The sequence below is a fragment of the Corythoichthys intestinalis genome, chromosome 18 (genome assembly GCF_030265065.1).
Source record: "Corythoichthys intestinalis isolate RoL2023-P3 chromosome 18, ASM3026506v1, whole genome shotgun sequence".
In the NCBI taxonomy this organism is placed as follows: domain Eukaryota; kingdom Metazoa; phylum Chordata; class Actinopteri; order Syngnathiformes; family Syngnathidae; genus Corythoichthys; species Corythoichthys intestinalis.
The window spans coordinates 38165927-38186864 of NC_080412.1; the positions used below are offsets into that span (position 1 = coordinate 38165927).

At 39.4% G+C, this 20938-nt stretch overlaps 1 protein-coding gene across 17 annotated transcripts in view; it reads left to right on the top strand.

Annotated features, from left to right (window-relative positions):
• The window catches only part of nrxn2a (neurexin 2a), a 496353-nt gene that overhangs the window by 467111 nt on the left and 8304 nt on the right, over positions 1-20938 (top strand). For all 17 annotated transcript variants that reach the window (XM_057820438.1, XM_057820422.1, XM_057820428.1 and 14 more), the window contains one exon: positions 11350-11434. In XM_057820438.1, coding sequence (XP_057676421.1) covers positions 11350-11434 — 85 coding nt within the window. The remainder of the gene's footprint in view (positions 1-11349; positions 11435-20938) is intronic.

Sequence of the window (20938 nt, forward strand, 5' to 3'; positions counted from 1 at the left end):
GGCCACTCCAGGACCTTGCCCAGGACCTGTTGCCCTGGCTGTGTGTTTGGGATCTTTGTCATGCTGAAAGACCCAGCCACGAATCATCTTCAATGCCCTTGCTGAGGAAAGGAGATTTTCACTCAAAATCTCTCGATACAGGGCCCCATTCATTTTTTGTTTTACACAGATCAGTCGTCCTGATCCCTTTGCAGAAAAACAGCCCCAAAGCATGATGTTTCCACCCCCATGCTTCACAGGGGGTATGGTGTTGTTCGGATGCAATTCAGTATTCTTTCTCCTCCAAACACGAGAACCTGTGTTTCTACCAAAAAGTTCTATTTTGGTTTCATCTGAGCATAACACATTCTCCCAGTCCTCTTCTGGATCATCCAAATGCTCTCTAGTGATCCGCAGACGGGCCTGGACGTGTACTGGCTTCAGCAGGGGGACACGTCTGGCAGTGCAGGATTTGAGTCCCTGGCGGCGCATTGCGTTACTGATAGTAGCCTTTGTTACTGTGGTCCCAGCGCTCTGTAGTTCCTCGTGTGGTTCTGGGATTTTTGATTTGCCTGTTCTCCCTGTATTTTTCAAACACTGTAAGAAAGTCTGGGACCCAGCCCATTAACGGCCTCTCGAGCGAGGTACGAAATCAATCGTCCAATCAGATTCGTTTATTTGCGTGACGCTTAACGAGTAACGTCACTCTTGCGCGCCAAAAGTCATCTCTACAACAACACAGATGGCGAACAGGAGAGCCGAGAATATGTTCCAATCCGCGGTAAAACGAGTTTTAAATGACCAAAAACACATCGAAACAAGTAATTTGACAACAGTCAACATGGCTCGCACTAGCCATGTTGAGTAAACTTTTCACCATTCTCCGCTCACGCTATATACTTGTCGCTTTAACGACGTCACGTCTGCCCGTCGCTGGAACAGCGGTGAGTCTGGTATACCAGGCAAATTTTTGATCACCGTTCTTGTTATCATTTTACTCCACGGGGTGAGATCTTGCATGGAGCCCCAGATCGAGGGAGATTATCAGTGGTCTACTATGTCTTCCGTTTTCTAAAAATTGCTCCCACAGTTGATTTCTTTACTCCAAGCGTTTTACCTATTGCAGATTCAGTCTTCCCAGCCTGGTGCAGGTCTACAATTTTGTCTCTGGTGTCCTTCGACAGTTCTTTGGTCTTGGCCATAGTGGAGTTTGGAGTGTGACTGAGTGTGGACAGGTGTCTTTTATACCGATAATGAGTTAAAACAGGTGCCATTAATACAGGTAACGAGTGGAGCCTCGTTAGACCTCGTTAGAAGAAGTTAGACCTCTTTGACAGCCAGAAATCTTGCTTGTTTGTAGATGACCAAATACTTATTTTCCACTCTAATTTGGAAATAAATTCTTTAAAAATCAAACAATGTGATTTTCTGTTTTTTGTTGTTGTTTTTTTTTCACATTCTAGCTCTCATGGTTGAGGTTTACCCATGTTGACAATTACAGGCCTCTGTAATCTTTTCAAGTAGGAGAACTTGCACAATTGGTGGTTGACTAAATACTTATTTGCCCCACTGTATATAGGTAATTTAGATTACTTTAGGTTAATTTAGATCTTCCAATAAGTTGTAAGGATAGAGTTTACATTCATGAAGATCATAAAAATCACATTAAATCGGTAGAACGAAGACAATCAAAACATGAAATAAAATTCTACATAAAAATCACAATTAGTCACGAATAGAATAAGAAAAAAACAAAAATAAAAAAATACTACTCATAATAATAATAATTGAAACCAGCAATGGAGATAAAGCACAAGAGGAATAGAAAGCAAATAGATTGAAATATATGGATAGTTATGGATATGCTGTGCTAAACAACAGCATTTTTAGCCCTGATTTAAAGGAGCTAACAGTTTGAGCATACTTCAGACCTTCAGGTAACCTGTTCCAGAGGTGAGGAGCATAATAACTAAATGCTGCCTCACCCTGCTTGGTTCTTGTTCTTGGAACATACTGGAGACCGGTTCCAGATGACCTTAGTGGTCTAGATGTTTCATAGGAATCTAACAAATCAAGCATGTATTTCGGTCCAAGGCCATTAAGTGTTTTGTAGACGAGCAGTAGTATTTTATAGTCTATCCTTTGATTCACTGGAAGCCAGTGTAACGATTTCAAAACCGGTGTAATGTGGTCCAGTTTCCTTGTATTTGTGGGGACTCTGGGTGCAGCATTCCGTACTAGCTGCAGCTTCCTGACTGATTTTTTTAATCAAGACATGTAAATATACCGTTGCAATCGTCCAATCTGCTGAAAATGAATGCATGCATAAGTTTTTCCATGTCTTGTTGATTCAGAACCCCCTTAATTGTGGCTATATTTTTTAGGTGGTAATAAGCAGATTTAGTGACGGACTTAGATGGCTATCAAATATTAGGTCTGAGTCAATAAATACGCCAAGATTTCTGACTTGATTTGTAGCTGTAAGTGACATTGTGCTAAGGTGCCTGCTTATCTTTGACCTTTCCTTTTTTGGCCCGAAAATGATCACTTCTGTCTTCTCCACTTTTAACTGGAGAAAATTCTGCCACATCCATTCATTGATTTGATGAATGCATTTAGTTAGGGAGACTAAGGGACTATAATCATGTGGGGACACAGAAATGTAGAGTTGTGTGTCATCTGCATAGGTGTGATAGGAGATCCCATACTGTTCCATAATCTTAGCTAGGGGAAGCATATATGTAAATGTTAAATAAGTGTTGTCCAAGAATTGACCCTTGAGGGACTCCACATGTGAATTCCCTCAAGCTTTCTTTGAGGACTAAGGAAATTTTATTTTTTCGTGAGAAACATAAAGTTGACTTTCACAGGCCACACAAAATGATATATGGGTGTCAGATCTGGTCCCCAGGCATTGAGTTTGTCCGCTTGGTGGTCAGTGGCCTATTTCCATATTTTAGAATAAATCTTGAAAAAAAAACGACCATTTATAATCCACTGCACATATTCATCTCGACTGCTTTTACCACCTGAGTGTTCCGCGGGGACTTAATCCATCTCTTGATACCACTGCTATCGCGTCGCAATTATAAAAACCATCAATACTAAACAAAAGCACAATAACAGGACAAAACTGTACTTTATCTTGAGCAAGAATCAATATTTATCTAATAACGTGGCAAAAACATTTCATTTATGAGTTGGCGGGTGGCAGATTCATCATCACCGCTGTTTTTCTAGCATTTGTGAGTTTACTCAATTGCTGTGCCTTAGGCTTTTAGGTTTTGTTGTTGTTGTTCAAGTCTTAAAAGATTGCTTATCTGTTACAGACATCATATTGAGAAATCTTTCAATCTAATAAGTGGTGGTTAAGCACGAACAGCAGTGGGCCACAACCTTTTTTTGCACCACGGACCGGTGTGATGTGAGCTTTTTTTTCATGGACCGGCAAAAACGAACATTAAGTGCAGGGGAAAAGTAGCTCACCATACACTAAATCAACCTTTTTTTAACAGCAGCCTCACTTAAAACTTGACGGCAAATATCCTTAGTCGCAGGCATAAGGAGTTCTTCTTCAATAATGAAAGGTTTCTTGGCTTTAGCAATACAGTTCGCCACGAAATATGATGCTCTCAGTGCATTCGCCACATAGTATTCAGAATGGACTTGGTTGTAGGCTCCTCTTTTGGCTCAGCAGGTGGCCTTTTCCCTGTTAAAAATCTGTCCAAAGATGTCTGTTTTTCACTCATCTTTGCTAACGTCTGGGCTTACTATTTACAGAGATGAGTAGAGTAGCCAAAGAATTTTACTCAAGTGAGAGCAGCATTACTTCAAAATAATATCACTCAATTAAAAGTAGTCATCCAAAAAATTTACTAAAGTACAAGTAAAAAAGTATTTACTGAAAAGAATACTCAAGTAATGGGTAACATTGTGAGTAAGTGCTCAGGATGTTTGATAGGGTTATATTTCTTTAAACAATGGTATTTTTTTCTCAGCACAAAGTTATCTACTAGTATATGAAGTGTTATTATTATACATTGAAGAAGAAGAATTTTTAACGGAGCTTTAAAGATGCCATGTGATTGGACAGGCTGGCGTGAGCAAGAAACGGCAAGTTTGAGCCTGATTGGTATCATATGGTCACGTGATCATTGTTGCGACGTTTCATTAATGAAACTGGCGTCTCTGGCACAAAAATAAAAGTAAAATATAATATGTAGAATAAAGAGAAAATATGTAACGACTAGTGTAGCCTAAAGTAGTGCAGCAATAGTAGTGTTTCTTCACAAATCTACTCAAGTAAAAGTAAAAAGTATGACTTAGTAAAACTACACTTAGAAATACAGTTTTCAGAAAATGTTAATCAAGTAAATGTAACTGAGTAAATGTAACGCGTTACTACCCACCTCTGATTATTTCCGGGAACAAAGCTGAAACGCCTAGTCATGATAGATATTAAAAATAGATGCTAGATCAGTGGTTCTTAACCTGGGATCGATCGAACCCCTGTGAATAAGTCCAAGGGGTTCGGCGAAGGTAAAGAAAGTTCGAGTCCTATTTTCATACGCTAATTAAATTTAGGCAAAGTCCATTTCCTTTAACTGCTGGTCCTCAATTTGATGGGAGGAGGAACTGGTTTGCTCAGTGGGAGGTTGACTCGCGCTTGGTAAGAGGGAATACAACAGACCATTAAGCAGGTCTCAAATTTTGACCTGTTTATAAAACATGCTATCAAAATGAGAAGAATTTTAACAGGAATTTGCTCAATTATTAGCTTTCTAGCTTAGATATATCGGTTTTGAATTTAAAAAAAAAAAAAAAAAAAAAAACTTTATTATCCACTTCCGAAGGGCTCAGTGAATCCACATGTGAAACTTATGGGGTTTGGTACCTTTAGCAATGTTAAGAACCACTGTGCTAGATGCTAACTCCAAGTGATTTCAATGACAACTTCCTATCCAGTTCTACTGTATTGGCCCGAATGTAAGACATTGTTTTTTGCATTGATATAAGACTGAAAAAGAGGTCTTATATTTGCGGTCTAGACATTATACCCATTCACGACGCTAGATGCCGCCAGATATCATTGAAGTGATGTTCTGTCATGACAAATCTCAGCTACTCTCAAGTTAAACCAGTAGGCATTATTTTATTGCAATGTTTTTCCTTTTTTAGATTTGTTTCAAGACTACAGTTACAGTTCGACTTAACTTTGATGGTTAATGCAGTTATTGCAATTTTGTTGTTTTATCACAATAGATTGGTTTATTTACATTTCAAAAACCAGAAGCCATTCGTTTACAAATGTGATTGCACTTTAGTTTACATATTTAAATGTTCAGATATTAAGATCTGAATGAGGCAAAATAACATGCTTTTTCTCTCAAATATATTGTTATAATCATTTGTTTCGGATGTACTGTTATTTTATCAGGCATGAAAATCTCTCACCTTTCGGCGAAATTCGCCGTTTTGAAGTCAAAAAGGGCGACCTATGTGAATTGCGTAGATCCGAGGAGATTTTTTTTGGGGGGGGGGGGGGGGTAGATCTTATTTAATTATCATTATCATCATGTGATTAACTTACTACGGAAACGGAGCAATTCAGAAATCGGTCCTTTAAAAAAGTGACACTTGGACAGTCAGCAAATCCTTCCAGATGCTTCGCTGACAAGAACCAATCATCGGCCCAAACTGCGTTCCACTATCCAATCGCGCGCACTCTTTACGTGTACAGGGAGTGCTAGGAGAGCCTTTGGTTGCATTGCAAAGCTGCGAAAACAAAAAGCAGGCCTTATCCACACCGGGGCAGACCAGAGCGCAGCATACACACACTTGCCTGTATTTGCCAGCAGATTGAATTTGGTGAGTAAGGGTTTCAATCGTTTTCATATTTTGCGATATAATAAAGTTACTGCTATTCGTTGCAGCTTGCGTTGAACACTACCAGAGCTAGGCAAATCTCCCGTGAAAAAATAGTTCCCGTTAAATTGGCGTCAAGCTTGTGTATTTAGCGGTAATATAAACGAAGAAACGCACTGTTGAGCCAAATTAAGCGGCCTGCTCTCAGATGGAGGGGGGCGCCTCGCATCGCTCCCGTCGTCCACCTGAGACGCGTTATTTTCGGCTGGGACTTGAGCTGACGGCCGGTGTTGTGCCGACACCGGCCCGACGAATGGCGGGAATGATTCTTGCTTCTTAAAGCTTTTCAGAAATACAATGATCCCTCATTTTTCGCGGTTAATGGGGACCAGAACCCGCCGCAATAAGTGAAAACCGCGAAGTAGCGCCACCCTCCATAGTTATTGAGAGAGAAAGAAATTAAGAAAGCTTTAAAAATACAAGCCACCGGGGAGTCAGATTTTTTATTATTTTTTTAATAAGATTTATATTTCATTATATAGATATGTCTTGTTAGGAAAGGAGATTGAGCGATAAAAAAAGAGTTGAATGAATCTGCTAAAGGCAGTGGATACCTCATCAGCTGGGTGAATAGCACACTTGGTAAGTTTGCAAGGATAGTCGGGTGTAAAATACAATTATAAACACAATTACAATGTTATTTTTCTATAGGATTTTATGCCGTTGCTTTATTGATTATTAGGTGGTAGAGTTGTTAAGTATGGATAATAATGAAATAATAGTTTTGAGAAAACTGAGCTGTTGGTGGGTCAGTGACCATCTGATGTGGTTTGTTCTCAGATGAACAAGTTGAGGAGGGAAGTTTTGATGCAGAGGTTGAAGGAAGAAAAGAGGCAGACAGAGTGACAACCAGAAAGTGTTGATGACAGTGTTGATTTCTATTCACTGCTGCCCCCTCCTAATTAAAGTATGTCACAGTTGCAGCCAATTATTACCTAAAGCTGGTTAAAACTGAAGTTATGTTGTTTTAAGGTGTATTAAGTACTTGTTCATGTGCCCCTTTTGATCAACGAGCACCCGCCCCTCCAACGGTCTCTGCACGGCCCTGCTGAAACACAGTTTGGGTCGACAGAGCTCAATATTTTGTTGGGTTGTACAGTGTACCGGAACATATTTCCTCCACACCCTTCTCACCTTTTTAACCCCTGACCCATTTACATGCCTGTTTTTTGTATAAAAATTAATTTGGTGTTCAAAAAGTCTTTTTTCAAACTTGAGTCTTGAACAAGAGGGGGTCGTCTTATAATCAGGGCCGTCTTCTATTCGGGCCAATACGGTACATAGCATACTCTACAAAATGCACCTATTTAATATGGTGATATTACTCTATTCACTCCATATACACGATCCGCACATGGGTCCTTAATATGGTAATTTATGCATGTAACTTCAGCTGTGATAGGCATAAGAGTTGACACTTCCGCAAAGCACCTTCGGGAGATGTGCTGCGTTCATGTGTCTCGGGAGACCCGAGTTCTGAAAATCTGAAAATCGTTCTGATGTGTTGTAAGGTCGTAATGTGGGATAAAAACATGGTTGCTACAAAGAAGAGTTGCCTATTTTATTACTCCAACGATTCATCAAAAGTTGAGTGACTGTTTGGCGAATGTGAATCTGTGAATGTGAATGAATGTAAATAATCCAATCTATTGTGATAAAACAACAAAATTGCAGTAACTGGATTAACCATCAAAGTGAAGTCTAACTAACTGTAGTCTTGAAACAAATCTGAATAGGGAAAAACATTGCAATAAAATAATGCAAACTGGTTAAACTAAAAAGAGTAGCTGAGATCTGTCATGACAGAACATCGCTTCAATGATATCTGGCGCCATCTAGCGTCGTGAATGGGTATAATGTCGAGACATTGAATATAAGACGACCCCCTCTTTTTCAGTCTTATTTCAATGCAAAAAACAACGTCTTATACAGTGCCCTCCATAATTATTGGCACCCCTGAAAAAGATGTGTTTTTTAGCTTTTAATATATATTTTTTTAATTCAAATAATATGGGAACTTAATGGGAAAAAAAAGAGAAAAATCCAGCCTTAAATACAATTGCATTTATTCAGTAGGGAAAAAATCCCACATAAAGAAATAATTATTTGACATCAAATAATGTGTGTCACAATTATTCGCACCCCTGGTGTTAATACTTTTTACAACCCCCTTTTGCCAACAAAACAAGGTCTGGGGGACTGAGATGGCCATGGGAGGAGCTTCAACTGGCACCAAACCACACAGTCCCAGGCTTCAACTGGGATCGTGTGCTTTGGTCAGATGAGACCAAGATTGAGCTTTTTTGGAACCAAACACTCTAAGTGGGTCTGGCGTGCCACTAAAGATGCGCATGCTGAAAAGCACCTCATACCCACTGTGAAGTATGGGGGTGGGTCAGTGATGCTGTGGGGCTGCTTCGCTTCCAAAGGCCCTGGGAACCTTGTTAGGGTGCATGGCATCATGAATGCTTTGAAATACCAGGACATTTTAAATCAAAATCTGTTGCCCTATGCCCGAAAGCTGAAGATGTGTCGTCACTGGGTCTTTCAGCAAGACAATGATTCTAAACATATGGCCAAATCTACAAAGAAATGGTTCACCAGACACAAAATGATGCTCCTCCCATGGCCATCTCAGTCCCCAGACCTTGTTTTGTTGGCAAAAGGGGGTTGTACAAAGTATTAACACCAGGGGTGCTAATAATTGTGACACACATTATTTGATGTCAAATAATTATTTCTTTATGTGGAATTTTTTCCCCACTGAATAAATGCACTTGTATTGAAGGTTGGATTTTTCTCCTTTTTTCAATTAAGGTCCCATATTATTTGAATAAAAAAAAATTTTTAAATAGTAGAAGCTTTTTCAGGGGTGCCAATAATTATGGAGGGCACTGTGTATAATACCGTCTCAATGGCATTGTTTATACCATGTACTTGGAGGTGCACTCATGTCCATGTGCTCTGTGTGTTTAAAAGCGTTACCATAATGAAGCAGATAATGTGACGCGCTGTTTTTTAATCAATGGCACGCTATGAGAGAAATATTCAGAGGGAAACACAAATTAAAAACATTCCGTTTCTCATTGTGAGACTTCAATATTAAGACTAATTAAAATTTCAGGGTCTAAGTCTCACAGGAGGATTAAATTTGAAGTCTTTTGTGTGAGGCTTCTATGGAACATGAGCGCGTGCTGTGTTTTACTGGAACTGGAGGCCATAGGTATTGTTAAACCTTGAAATTGGCCTCAAACTTTTCTAAGCCACAATAACTTTAGATGTGAAGCATTAGTCAAATATTATGCTGCAGCAACACATTAATTCTAACAAGTGTTAGCACAAATTGGAGTGAATAGAACAGATCTAATCATCTATAGTGGTATGAAAAAGTATCTGAACCTTTTGGAATTTCTCACATTTCTGCATAAATCACCATCATATAGGATCTGATCTTTTGTCAAAATCACACAGATGTAAAAAAGGTGTCTGCTTTAACTAAAACCACCCAAACATTAATAGGTTGTCATATTTTAATGAGGATAGCATGCAAACAATGACAGAAGGGGGGGAAATAATTAAGTGAACCCTCTGCCTAAGGAGACTTAAAGAGCAATTGAAACCAATCTTTACCAAACAATTTAAGTCAGGTGTGTGCCCAATCACTGATGAGGAATTTAAAGCTGCCCTGCCCACTATAAAACACTCACCTGGTAAGAATTGTCTTGATGAGCATCATTGTCTGATGTGCATCGTGGCTCGGTCAAAAGAGCTGTCTGAAGACCTGCGATCAAGGATTGTTTCTTTGTATAAAGCCGTAAAAGGATATAAAACCATCTCTAAAAGTCTGGATGTTCATCAGTCGACAGTCAGAGAAGTTGTCTCGAAATGGAGAGAGTTTGGCACTGTTGCTTCTCTCCCAAGGAGTGGCAGTCCACCAAAGATGACGCCAAGTGTTCAGCGCAGAATACTCAAAGTGGTGAAAAAGAACACTAGAGTGTCTGCTAAACACCTACATAAATTACTGGCACAGTCCATATCTCTGTGCACACACCAACTGTATGTAAAACTATGGCCAAGAATGGTGTTTAATTGGAGGAATCCACTGAGGAAGGCACTGCTGTCTAAAAAAAACATTGTTGCTTGTTTAATGTTCGCAAAAAGGCACTTGGACACCCCACAGAAGTTTTGGCAAAATATTTTGTGGACTGATGAAACCAAAGTTGAATTGTTTGCGAGTAACACGCAACGTCATCTGTGGAGGAAAAATGGAACCGCTCACTAACACCTCATCCCTACCGAATGAAGCATGGTGGAGGGAGCATCATGATTTGGGGCTGTTTTGCTGCCTCAGCGCCTGGACCACTTGCAATCATTAATGGAAGAATGAATTCAAAAGTTACCAGGATGTTTGGCAGGGAAACCTAAGGCCATCTGTCAGACAGTTGAAGCTAAAAAGAGGATGGATGCTGCAACAAGTAAATGATCCAAAACACAGAAGTAAATCAACTTCAGAATGGTTTCAGAAGAACAAAATACACTTTCTGGAGCGGCCAAGTCAAAGTCCAGACTTGAACCCCATTGAGATGCTGTTGCATGACCTAAAGACAGCGATTCATGCCAGACATCCCAGGAATTTGACGGAACTACAGCGGTTTTGTAGAGAAGAATGGGCTAAGATTAGTCCTGATCGATGTGCCAGACTGACCTGCAGCTACAGGAAGCATCTGATTGAAGTTATTGTTGCCAAAGGGGGGCCACAAAATATTAAACGTGATGGTTCACTTCCTTAATTTTCCTCCTTCTGTCATTGTTTGCATACTATCCTCATTTAAATATGAAAACCTATGAATGTTTGGGTGGTTTTAGTTGAAGCAGACACTGTTTTTTCATCTGTGTGGTTTTGACAAAGATCAGATCACATTTGATGTAGTGATTTTATGCAGAAATGTGAGAAATTCCAAAAGGTTCACTTTTTCATACCACTGTACAGTCGTTTTCTTTTGAATATGACATCATGTTTTTAATTTTTCCAAGTCAACAATGTATTCACTGTTTAAGTTTCTACTGAGGTTGCTTGATGTTTGCCCTCGAGCCATTCTGAGAAGCTTGATTTTGCATGATAGTTTGTTTTTGCAAATTGCACGCAACCAAATGAAAAGCAAGTTTAGCCGGGTTTGAAATTTTCTATTCAACAGTAACGCTTCTCTTTACGGCCGTGGAAGAGACCGCCATGGGAGCAACGAATGAAAAGCAGCAGAATTTATGCGCTTTTTCCTGTTGATTCTTTCGCCAGCGTTGCTCCAAGCAGAAAAAAAAAAACACTGAAGTGGCACACTGACTGCAACATTTCTTCTTCATAAACCACACAGCAAACAAGCTCATATGGGAGTAGTGGGACTGTGTTTGTAAAATCTTGCTTTTTTTTCCCTTCTTCCCTCGACGCAGCCGCAGAACTCCGATGATATTCTGGTGGCGTCGGCGGAGTGTCCGAGTGATGATGAAGATCTGGAAGAGTGTGAGCCGGGAACAGGTGGGTTTTCTGTTGCAAAAAAAAAAAAATCTATGTAAATGTGCAGTTGCCTCAACCGCAATACAAATTGGTGTTTTTACTGTAAGGCTCAATCAATGCTTAATTAGTGTATTGTCCACTTGAGCAAATCAACGCTTCGCTGCCAAATTGCTCCTTAAAAAAGAACAGCTTTGTAAATACCGTGACATTATAGTAGCAGGATTGTGATTAACTCCCCAGTGAATTACCGTTTTTCAGTTTTTTTAAACAGCTGCCGCTCAAGTGACAATATATCAAAAAGGTGATATATCATATTTTGTAGCCCAAAAGGTTATCGATATGCCCCCATCAAGAATTTATATAATCGTTTTTAAATGGTGTCACTGTTTATTACATAGGCTGAGATTGAAGGGGGGTGGGATCTGGGAGGAAATTTCAACAAATTCTATGTAGTTATTTTTCAGCCACTCCGGACCCCTGAGACGAAGCTAGCGCAAGTCAATGGTCAAATCGACAGACTAATTTAGCCTCCGCTAACTCGAAGATTGAGCCTAATGTAAAAAATTCCGAACTTCCCCTTTAAAATAAAGACTAACCTGGTAAAGTGTTGTCTATAAAAGTTGTAAAGCAATACAAACTAACAACAAAAATTAATGAAATGAATAAGATTCCAACAAAGTATTTCATAAAGGGTCAAAATTATTTTTCGAATAAATCATGTGACTACCCCCTTCGAGACGGTCCTTACATATATACATACAGTGCCTTGCAAAAGTATTCGGCCCCCTTGAATCTTGCAACCTTTCGCCACATTTCAGGCTTCAAACATAAAGATATGAAATTTAATTTTTTTGTCAAGAATCAACAACAAGTGGGACACAATCATGAAGTGGAACAACATTTATTGGATAATTTAAACTTTTTTAACAAATAAAAAACTGAAAAGTGGGGCGTGCAATATTATTCGGCCCCTTTACTTTCAGTGCGGCAAACTCACTCCAGAAGTTCAGTGAGGATCTCTGAATGATCCAATGTTGTCCTAAATGACCGGTGATGATAAATAGAATCCACCTGTGTGTAATCAAGTCTCCGTATAAATGCACCTGCTCTGTGATAGTCTCAGGGTTCTGTTTAAAGTGCAGAGAGCATTATGAAAACCAAGGAACACACCAGGCAGGTCCGAGATACTGTTGTGGAGAAGTTTAAAGCCGGATTTGGATACAAAAAGATTTCCCAAGCTTTAAACATCTCAAGGAGCACTGTGCAAGCCATCATATTGAAATGGAAGGCGCATCAGACCACTGCAAATCTACCAAGACCCGGCCGTCCTTCCAAACTTTCTTCTCAAACAAGGAGAAAACTGATCAGAGATGCAGCCAAGAGGCCCATGATCACTCTGGATGAACTGCAGAGATCTACAGCTGAGGTGGGAGAGTCTGTCCATAGGACAACAATCAGTCGTACACTGCACAAATCTGGCCTTTATGGAAGAGTGGCAAGAAGAAAGCCATTTCTCAAAGATATCCATAAAAAGTCTCGTTTAAAGTTTGCCACAAGCCACCTGGGAGACACACCAAACATGTGGAGGAAGGTGCTCTGGTCAGATGAAACCAAAATTGAACTTTTTGGCCACAATGCAAAACGATATGTTTGGCGTAAAAGCAACACAGCTCATCACCCTGAACACACAATCCCCACTGTCAAACATGGTGGTGGCAGCATCATGGTTTGGGCCTGCTTTTCTTCAGCAGGAACAGGGAAGATGGTTAAAATTGACGGGAAGATGGATGCAGCCAAATACAGGAACATTCTGGAAGAAAACCTGTTGGTATCTGCACAAGACCTGAGACTGGGACGGAGATTTATCTTCCAACAGGACAATGATCCAAAACATAAAGCCAAATCTACAATGGAATGGTTAAAAAATAAACGTATCCAGGTGTTAGAATGGCCAAGTCAAAGTCCAGACCTGAATCCAATTGAGAATCTGTGGAACGAGCTGAAGACTGCTGTTCACAAACACTCTCCATCCAACCTCACTGAGCTCGAGCTGTTTTGCAAGGAAGAATGGGCAAGAATGTCAGTCTCTCGATGTGCAAAACTGATAGAAACATACCCCAAGCGACTTGCAGCTGTAATTGGAGCAAAAGGTGGCGCTACAAAGTATTAACGCAAGGGGGCCGAATAATATTGCACGCCCCACTTTTCAGTTTTTTATTTGTTCAAAAAGTTTAAATTATCCAATAAATTTTGTTCCACTTCACGACTGTGTCCCACTTGTTGTTGATTCTTGACAAAAAAATCAAATTTTATATCTTTATGTTTGAAGCCTGAAATGTGGCGAAAGGTTGCAAGGTTCAAGGGGGCCGAATACTTTTGCAAGGCACTGTATACAGTACATGCACATACACACTCCATACATATACATATATATATATATATATATATATATATATATATATTAGGGCTGTCAAACGATTAGAATTTTTAATCGAGTTAATCACAGCTTAAAAATTAATTAATCATAATTAATCGCAATTCAAACCATCTCTTAAATATGCCATATTTTTTCTGTAAATTATTGTTGGAATGGAAAGATAAGACACAAGACGGATATATACATTCAACATACTGTACATAAGTACTGTATTTGTTTATTATAACAACAAATCAACAAGATGGCATTAACATTCTGTTGAAGCGATCCATGGATAGAAAGACTTGTATTTCTTAAAAGGTAAATTTTTGTACAAGTAATAGAAATTTTATATTAAAACCCCTCATAATGTTTTGTAAAATTTTCAATCAAAAAATAAACTAGTACCTCGCCATTGTTGTCAATAATTACACAATGCTCATGGTGCTGAAAGCCATAAAATCAGTTTGACCCAAGCGCCAGCAGAGGGCGGCAAAACACCAAAAAAACACAAGTAACAAGTGGCCATGACACTGTGCTGTCATTTTAATCTGTTTGAGCGGGGCATGTGCGTTAAATGCGTCAAATATTTTAACGTGATTAATTTTTAAAATTAATTACCGGCCGTTAACGCAATAATTTTGACAGCCCTAATACATATAAACATACACCGTATTGGCCCGAATATAAGATGGCCCTGATTATAAGACGACCCCCTCTTTTTCAAGACTCAAGTTTGAAAAAAATACTTTTTGAACACCAAATAAATTTTTATACATAAAATAATTACATTACATCCGAAACAAATGATTATAACAATATATTTGAGAGAAAAAGCATGTTATTTTGCCTCATTCAAATCTTAATATCTGAACATTAAAATACGTAAACTAAAGTGCAATCTCATTCGTACATGAATGGCTTGTTTTTGAAATGTAAATAAACCAATCTATTGTGATAAAACAACAAAATTGCAATAACTGCATTAACCATCAAAGTGAGGTCTAACTGTAACTGTAGTCTTGAAACAAATCTGAATAAGGAAAAACATTGCAATAAAATCATGCAAACTGGTTAAACTTAAGAGTAGCTGAGATCTGTCATGACAGAACATTATTCCTCAAGTTCAGCATTCGCTTTATTGATATCTGGCACCATCTAGCGTCGTGAATGGGTATAATGTCTAGACCCCGAATACAAGACAACTCCCACTTTTTCAGTCTTATTTCAATGCAAAAAACACCGTCTATAGTAAGTTAACGTTATTGCTGAAACTGCATTTCGGGGTCATCAACATGTTTTGCCTACCCTCCCACACAAGTCAAACTCTGCCTATGTCTTTTTTTTTTTTTTAAATGGAACCAACAGGTTGCAACCAAAATTTAAATAATTGAATTTAAAGGGGAAGATCAGAATTTTGCACAAAAGGCTTAATCTTCAAGTTAGCGTGGATTTAATTAGTCAATGGAGTTGATTCCAACTACCATTGACTCGCGATAGCTTAGCCACTACGTAGCCCTGAAACTAACAAATAACTGACAAAATGCATGGAATTTGTTGATATATAATTCACTGACTAATTAAACCCGAAGATTAAGCCTACTGACAAATATTCTGAACTTTGGGTTCAGGGCAGAGGTCAGCAAGTCCGGTTATCAGTGCATATGTAAAACCATGCAAATTGACTGCACAATAATCAACAACACAAAAATGAATTGCACAGTGCAATAAACACAAAGGTGGGGGGCGGGCGCGAATGCGTGCGCACAACCCGGAAGTATGCCGTACACACACGCGGCCAAGTTGACCACAAAATGTGGCGGCGACTAAGCACTTTACACTCAGTTGGACTTACAGCACATCCCAAAGATGCTAAACGAACACGTCACCTCACGGCATGAATTTGCAACACAAATATAATGTAAACAACGCTTGCCGATGACTAACTGCTGTTTTAACAACAAAGCTATGAAACGGCCACGCATGCAGCAGCTCCAACCTATCGCTGGAGCCCTCTAAAATGAAGGAAAAATACTCACGTACATTCATGGACACACACAGATAAACATTCCCTCGCACATCTCGACAGGTGGCTGCACTCTGCTCAAATGTGCACCCGCGATCTTCACGGATCTCAAAACACTTAGCGCGTGTGACTCGAGACCAAAACAGTCAATCAATCAATCAACTTTATTTGTATAGCACATTTAAAAAATCCGCCAAAGAGTCCAAAGTGCTTTACATACCATAAAACAGCTAAATAAGTTAACTTCCAAAGAAAAAAAACACATAAAAATGAAATAAATAAAAGACAGGTCATAAACAGTCATTGCACTTAAAAGCTGAAGAAAAAATGTTTTAAGCCGTGATTTAAAATCCATAAGTGAAGGGGCCTGTCTAATAGTAATTAGTTCCACAGCCTGGGCGGCATCACCGCAAATGCACGGTCACCCCTAAGCTTCAGCCTTGATTTTGGGACTACTAGAAGCAGGTGGTCAGCTGATCTGAGGGTTCTGGTTGGACTGTAAGGCTGAAGCAGTTCTGACAGATATGGCAGAGAAAGATTATTCAAACATTTAAAAACAAATAATATCTTAAAATGTGTTCGGTAATGTACTGGGAGCCAGTGAAGAGACGCTAAAATCGGGGTGATATGTTCGCGCCTGCGGGTTCTAGTTAGGAGTCGAGCAGCAGGAAGTAACTATGAGCGGTTACCTTGGAAACGAACGCGTAGTGGCTAATATTTTCTATTCAAAATGCTCTTTGTACATGACTACAATATTCTTCATTCTACATACACTCACCGGCCACTTTATTAGGTACACCTGTCCAACTCCTCGTTAACACTTAATTTCTAATAAGCCAATCATATGGCGGCAACTCAGTGCATTTAGGTATGTAGACATGGTTTAAGACAATCTCCAGCAGTTCAAACCGAGCATCAGTATGGGGAAGAAAGGTGATTTGAGGGACTTTGAACGTGGCATGGTTTTTTGAGTATTTCAGAAAATGCTGATCTCCTGGGATTTTCACGCACAACCATCTCTAGGGTTTACAGAGAATGGTCCGAAAAAGAAAAAATATCCAGTGAGCGGCAGTTCTGTGGGCGTAAAATGCCTTGTTGATGCCAGAGGTCAGAGGAGAATGGCCAGACTGGTTCGAGCTGAAAGAAAGGCAACAGTGACTCAAATAACCACCCGTTACAACCAAGGTAGGCAGAAGAGCATCTCTGAACGCACAGTACGTCGAACTTTGAGGCAGATGGGCTACAGCAGCAGAAAACCACGCCGGGTGCCACTCCTTTCGGCTAAGAACAAGAAACTGAGGCTACAATTTGCACAAGCTCATCGAAATTGGACAATAGAAGATTGCAAAAATGTTGCCTGGTCTGATGAGTCTCGATTTCTGCTGCGACATTCGGATGGTAGGGTCAGAATTTGACGTCAACAACATGAAAGCGTGGATCCATCCTGCCTTGTATCAACGTTTCAGGCTGGTGGTGGGTGGTGTAATGGTGTTGGGAATATTTTCTTGGCACTCTTTTTGCCCCTTGGTACCAATTGAGCATCGTTGGAATGCCACAGCCTACCTGAGTATTGTTGCTGACCATGTCCATCCCTTTATGACCACAATGTACCCAACTTCTGATGGCTACTTTCAGCAGGATAATGCGCCATGTCATAAAGCTGGAATCATCTCGGACTGGTTTCTTGAACATGACAATGAGTTAACAGTACTCAAATGGCCTCCACAATCACCTGATCTCAATCCAATAGAGCATCTTTGGGATGTGGTGGAACGGGAGATTCACATCATGGATGTGCAGGCGACAAATCTGCACCAACTGTGTGATGCCATCATGTCAATATGGACCAAACTCGCTGAGGAATGCTTCCAGCACCTTCTTGAATCTATGCCACGAAGAATTGAGGCAGTTCTAAAGGCAAAAGGGAGTCCAACCCGTTACTAGCATGGTGTACCTAATAAAGTGGCCGGTGAGTGTACATTATAAGGCAATAACAAAATAGTAACACACAGACACTAAAGAAACTATCTTTAATCAGATTACTGGTTTGAAAACCGAACACGATAGATTGCTCGTTACTGAAACAAAGTAATCAGATTACAGTAATAAGTAACGCGTTACTGACAATACTGATCATGAGGTGTCTCAGAGTTTTCCACCCCTTTTGTCTACAGTTCTGAATCACTCAAAGCCCGAGGTCCTGTTTGAAAAACGGGGCTTTTTTCTTTCCACAAAAGAACTTCTTTGAACAGAAAACGCTCAAATAAAATACCCACGAGCATGTAGCGCAAACCTGAGTAGTCTTGATCGATGGGATGCTTGCAGGATAACTTTTGAAAGTGCTTCAAAAACACCCTTGAGTGTTGCTAACTACTTTAAGAGTTAAATCTTGTCTCGTCTTACTATCATTATTCGGCCACACAGTTCAGGCAGCTGCATCGATCATAAGTGACAGTGCATTATTTTACAGGAACCATGAATAAAATGACACTCTAAATATAGAACTTAAAATCTGGTACAGTCTTAGGAAAAGAGTAAGCTCCAGTAAGTAGTATTGTAACAGTATTGTAATCGTTTATGTCTACTGGAATCATAAAATTGATTAAACGTCTTGTCTTTCCCTAATTACCTGCATTACTTTTCGTGTAGAATTGTACTAAATTCTCTCGAGAGCAAGCTGCTGGTTTATAGTGTTGTTAAGAGTGAATGATAGCAGATAGCGCAAGAGTTTATGGCCCTGCAAGTGCAGCAATTTAAAGGATTTTCCCATATGATGCACCCTCAATAATTAACAGGACCTGGGCAACTTTAACCTGATTGTGATTCATCCTCAGATCTGGAAAACATTAAGCACAAATAAATTGATGGATCATTTCTAGCGTTGTCCCCGATCACGTTATTTTTTTAGAAGATTGGATTCAGGTGAAAAATATGTTTTTTTAAAATGTATTTTTAAATAAAAACTCGTTGGCTGCGATTGACGGTGATAGATATCTAATCTATTTGGACTGGGAGGCTGGCAACGATCTATTGTTGGTCGATCGCTGTCAATGGCAGTGAAACATGATCACTAAGAGTGTAACGGTACATGTATTTGTATTCAACCGTTTCGGTACGGGGTGCTCGGTCGGAACGGAGGCGTACCGAACGAGTTTCTGATGTAATGTAATCCTTACTTTTCAAGGCTGTGAGTCGATGGGAGGGATGGCAGCGAATGAACACCCTCCCACTTCAAATGGATTGGACGTCTACTAGTGATAAACTCATTCCAATTTACAGCAGAAGCTCGTTTTTCTGTTCATTAGTTGTTTGTAGAATATCCTAGAATGATTTCCAGACCAATGTATCGATAATCGTTGTATCGCCATATCGTCAGATCATCATTATCATGAACTTTGTATTGCAAATCATATCGTGAGGTACCAAGAGGTTCCCACTCCTACTCACGCCTGCGTATATGCAGTAAAACCTTTGTCCTTTTTCCACCTAAATCCGGCGTTTGAACGCAGCGTGTGTTTCAGTTTATCACAGTGAAAAGCACCTCAACTGGGTCGGCCCCCTATGGGAAGGTGTGGCGCAATGTCTGTAGGAGCTGTCTTGTCAACTGATGTTTTTTTTTTTCAAAGATTTTCGCAACACTAACAAAAAAAAATATATTGTGTACAAAACATTTTTGTAAGATCGGAATCAGTTTGAAATAGATTGTGTTTTTTTTTTTTTTTTTGTAGATATTTTTTAATGGCGACAAACAAGATAATCAAGATGCTCAAAAAATGCGTGTTTTGTAATAAGTTCATAAATTAATTTACAAGATATCGGATCATTACTCGGAATCGGCAGATTGTCAAAATCAGGTGACACGGATTTGAACTCGGCGGCAAAAATATGCGACCGGGGGCAGCTCTACTGATTCCACCTGTATCGCTGCCTACACATGCATACGAAATGCATGGCAATGTAACTGTTCAGTGTAGGGTTGTTCCGATCATATTTTTTTGCTCCCGATCGTTTTAGTTTGAGTATCTGCGGATCCCGATATTTCTCGATCCGATTGCTTTTTTTTGCTCCCGATTCAATTCCAATCATTCCCGATAATTTTTCCCGATCGTATACAGTACTGTGCAAAAGTTTTAGGCAGGACACTTGCCTAAAACTTTTGCACAGTACTGTATATTTTTATTATATTATGTATATACAGGATATACTGTATGTATATATTTTCCCCAAGTGGAAGCTTCCATGATCCTAATAAATTTAATAATTAAAAAAATATATATACAGTACTGTGCAAAAGTTTTAGGCATGTGTCATGCCTAAAACTTTTGCACAGTACTGTACATTTTGGCAATGCATTGAGAAAAAAAAGAATAAAACTCGGACGAAAAAATACATTCAACATACAGTACATAAGTACTGTATTTGTTTATTATGACAATAAATCCTCAAGATGGCATTTACATGATTAACATTCTTTCTGTGAGAGGGATCCACGGATAGAAAGCCTTGTGACTTTGTATATTGTGACTAAATATTGCCATCTAGTGTATTGGTTGAGCTTTCAGTAAATGATACTGCAGCCATGCCCCAATGCATGATGGGAAGTGGAACCATGATGGGAAGTAAAACCATGACTGTGCGTCGTGCTACCAATGGATATATCTTCTCTGCTTTGGGGAAATAACTTAAAGTGTTAAGACAAAGATCATTTGCCACCTTCCTTCCCCACATTGCTTCCCATGATACTTTTAATCATAGGGAGAGGGAATGCAAGGTTTTAGCCATTTGAAGAAAGGCTCCAAAGGCTGCCAAAACTCACTCTACTCATTTAGCGCTGCCTTTTATCTCTCTATATAGGTAAAACGGCGTCATTACAGATTGAGCGCGACAATGAGTGAGAGGGTCGGGCAGCGCATATATTAATAGCGTTAAATATTTTAACGTGACACATTTTTAAATAAATTAATTGCCGCCGTTATCGGGATATTTTTGGTAACCCTACCTTAAGCCTAAACTAAAGACTCTGGATGAGTGTAACATATTATGTCTGTAACGTTAAATACAATTAGAAAACGATTTAATTAAA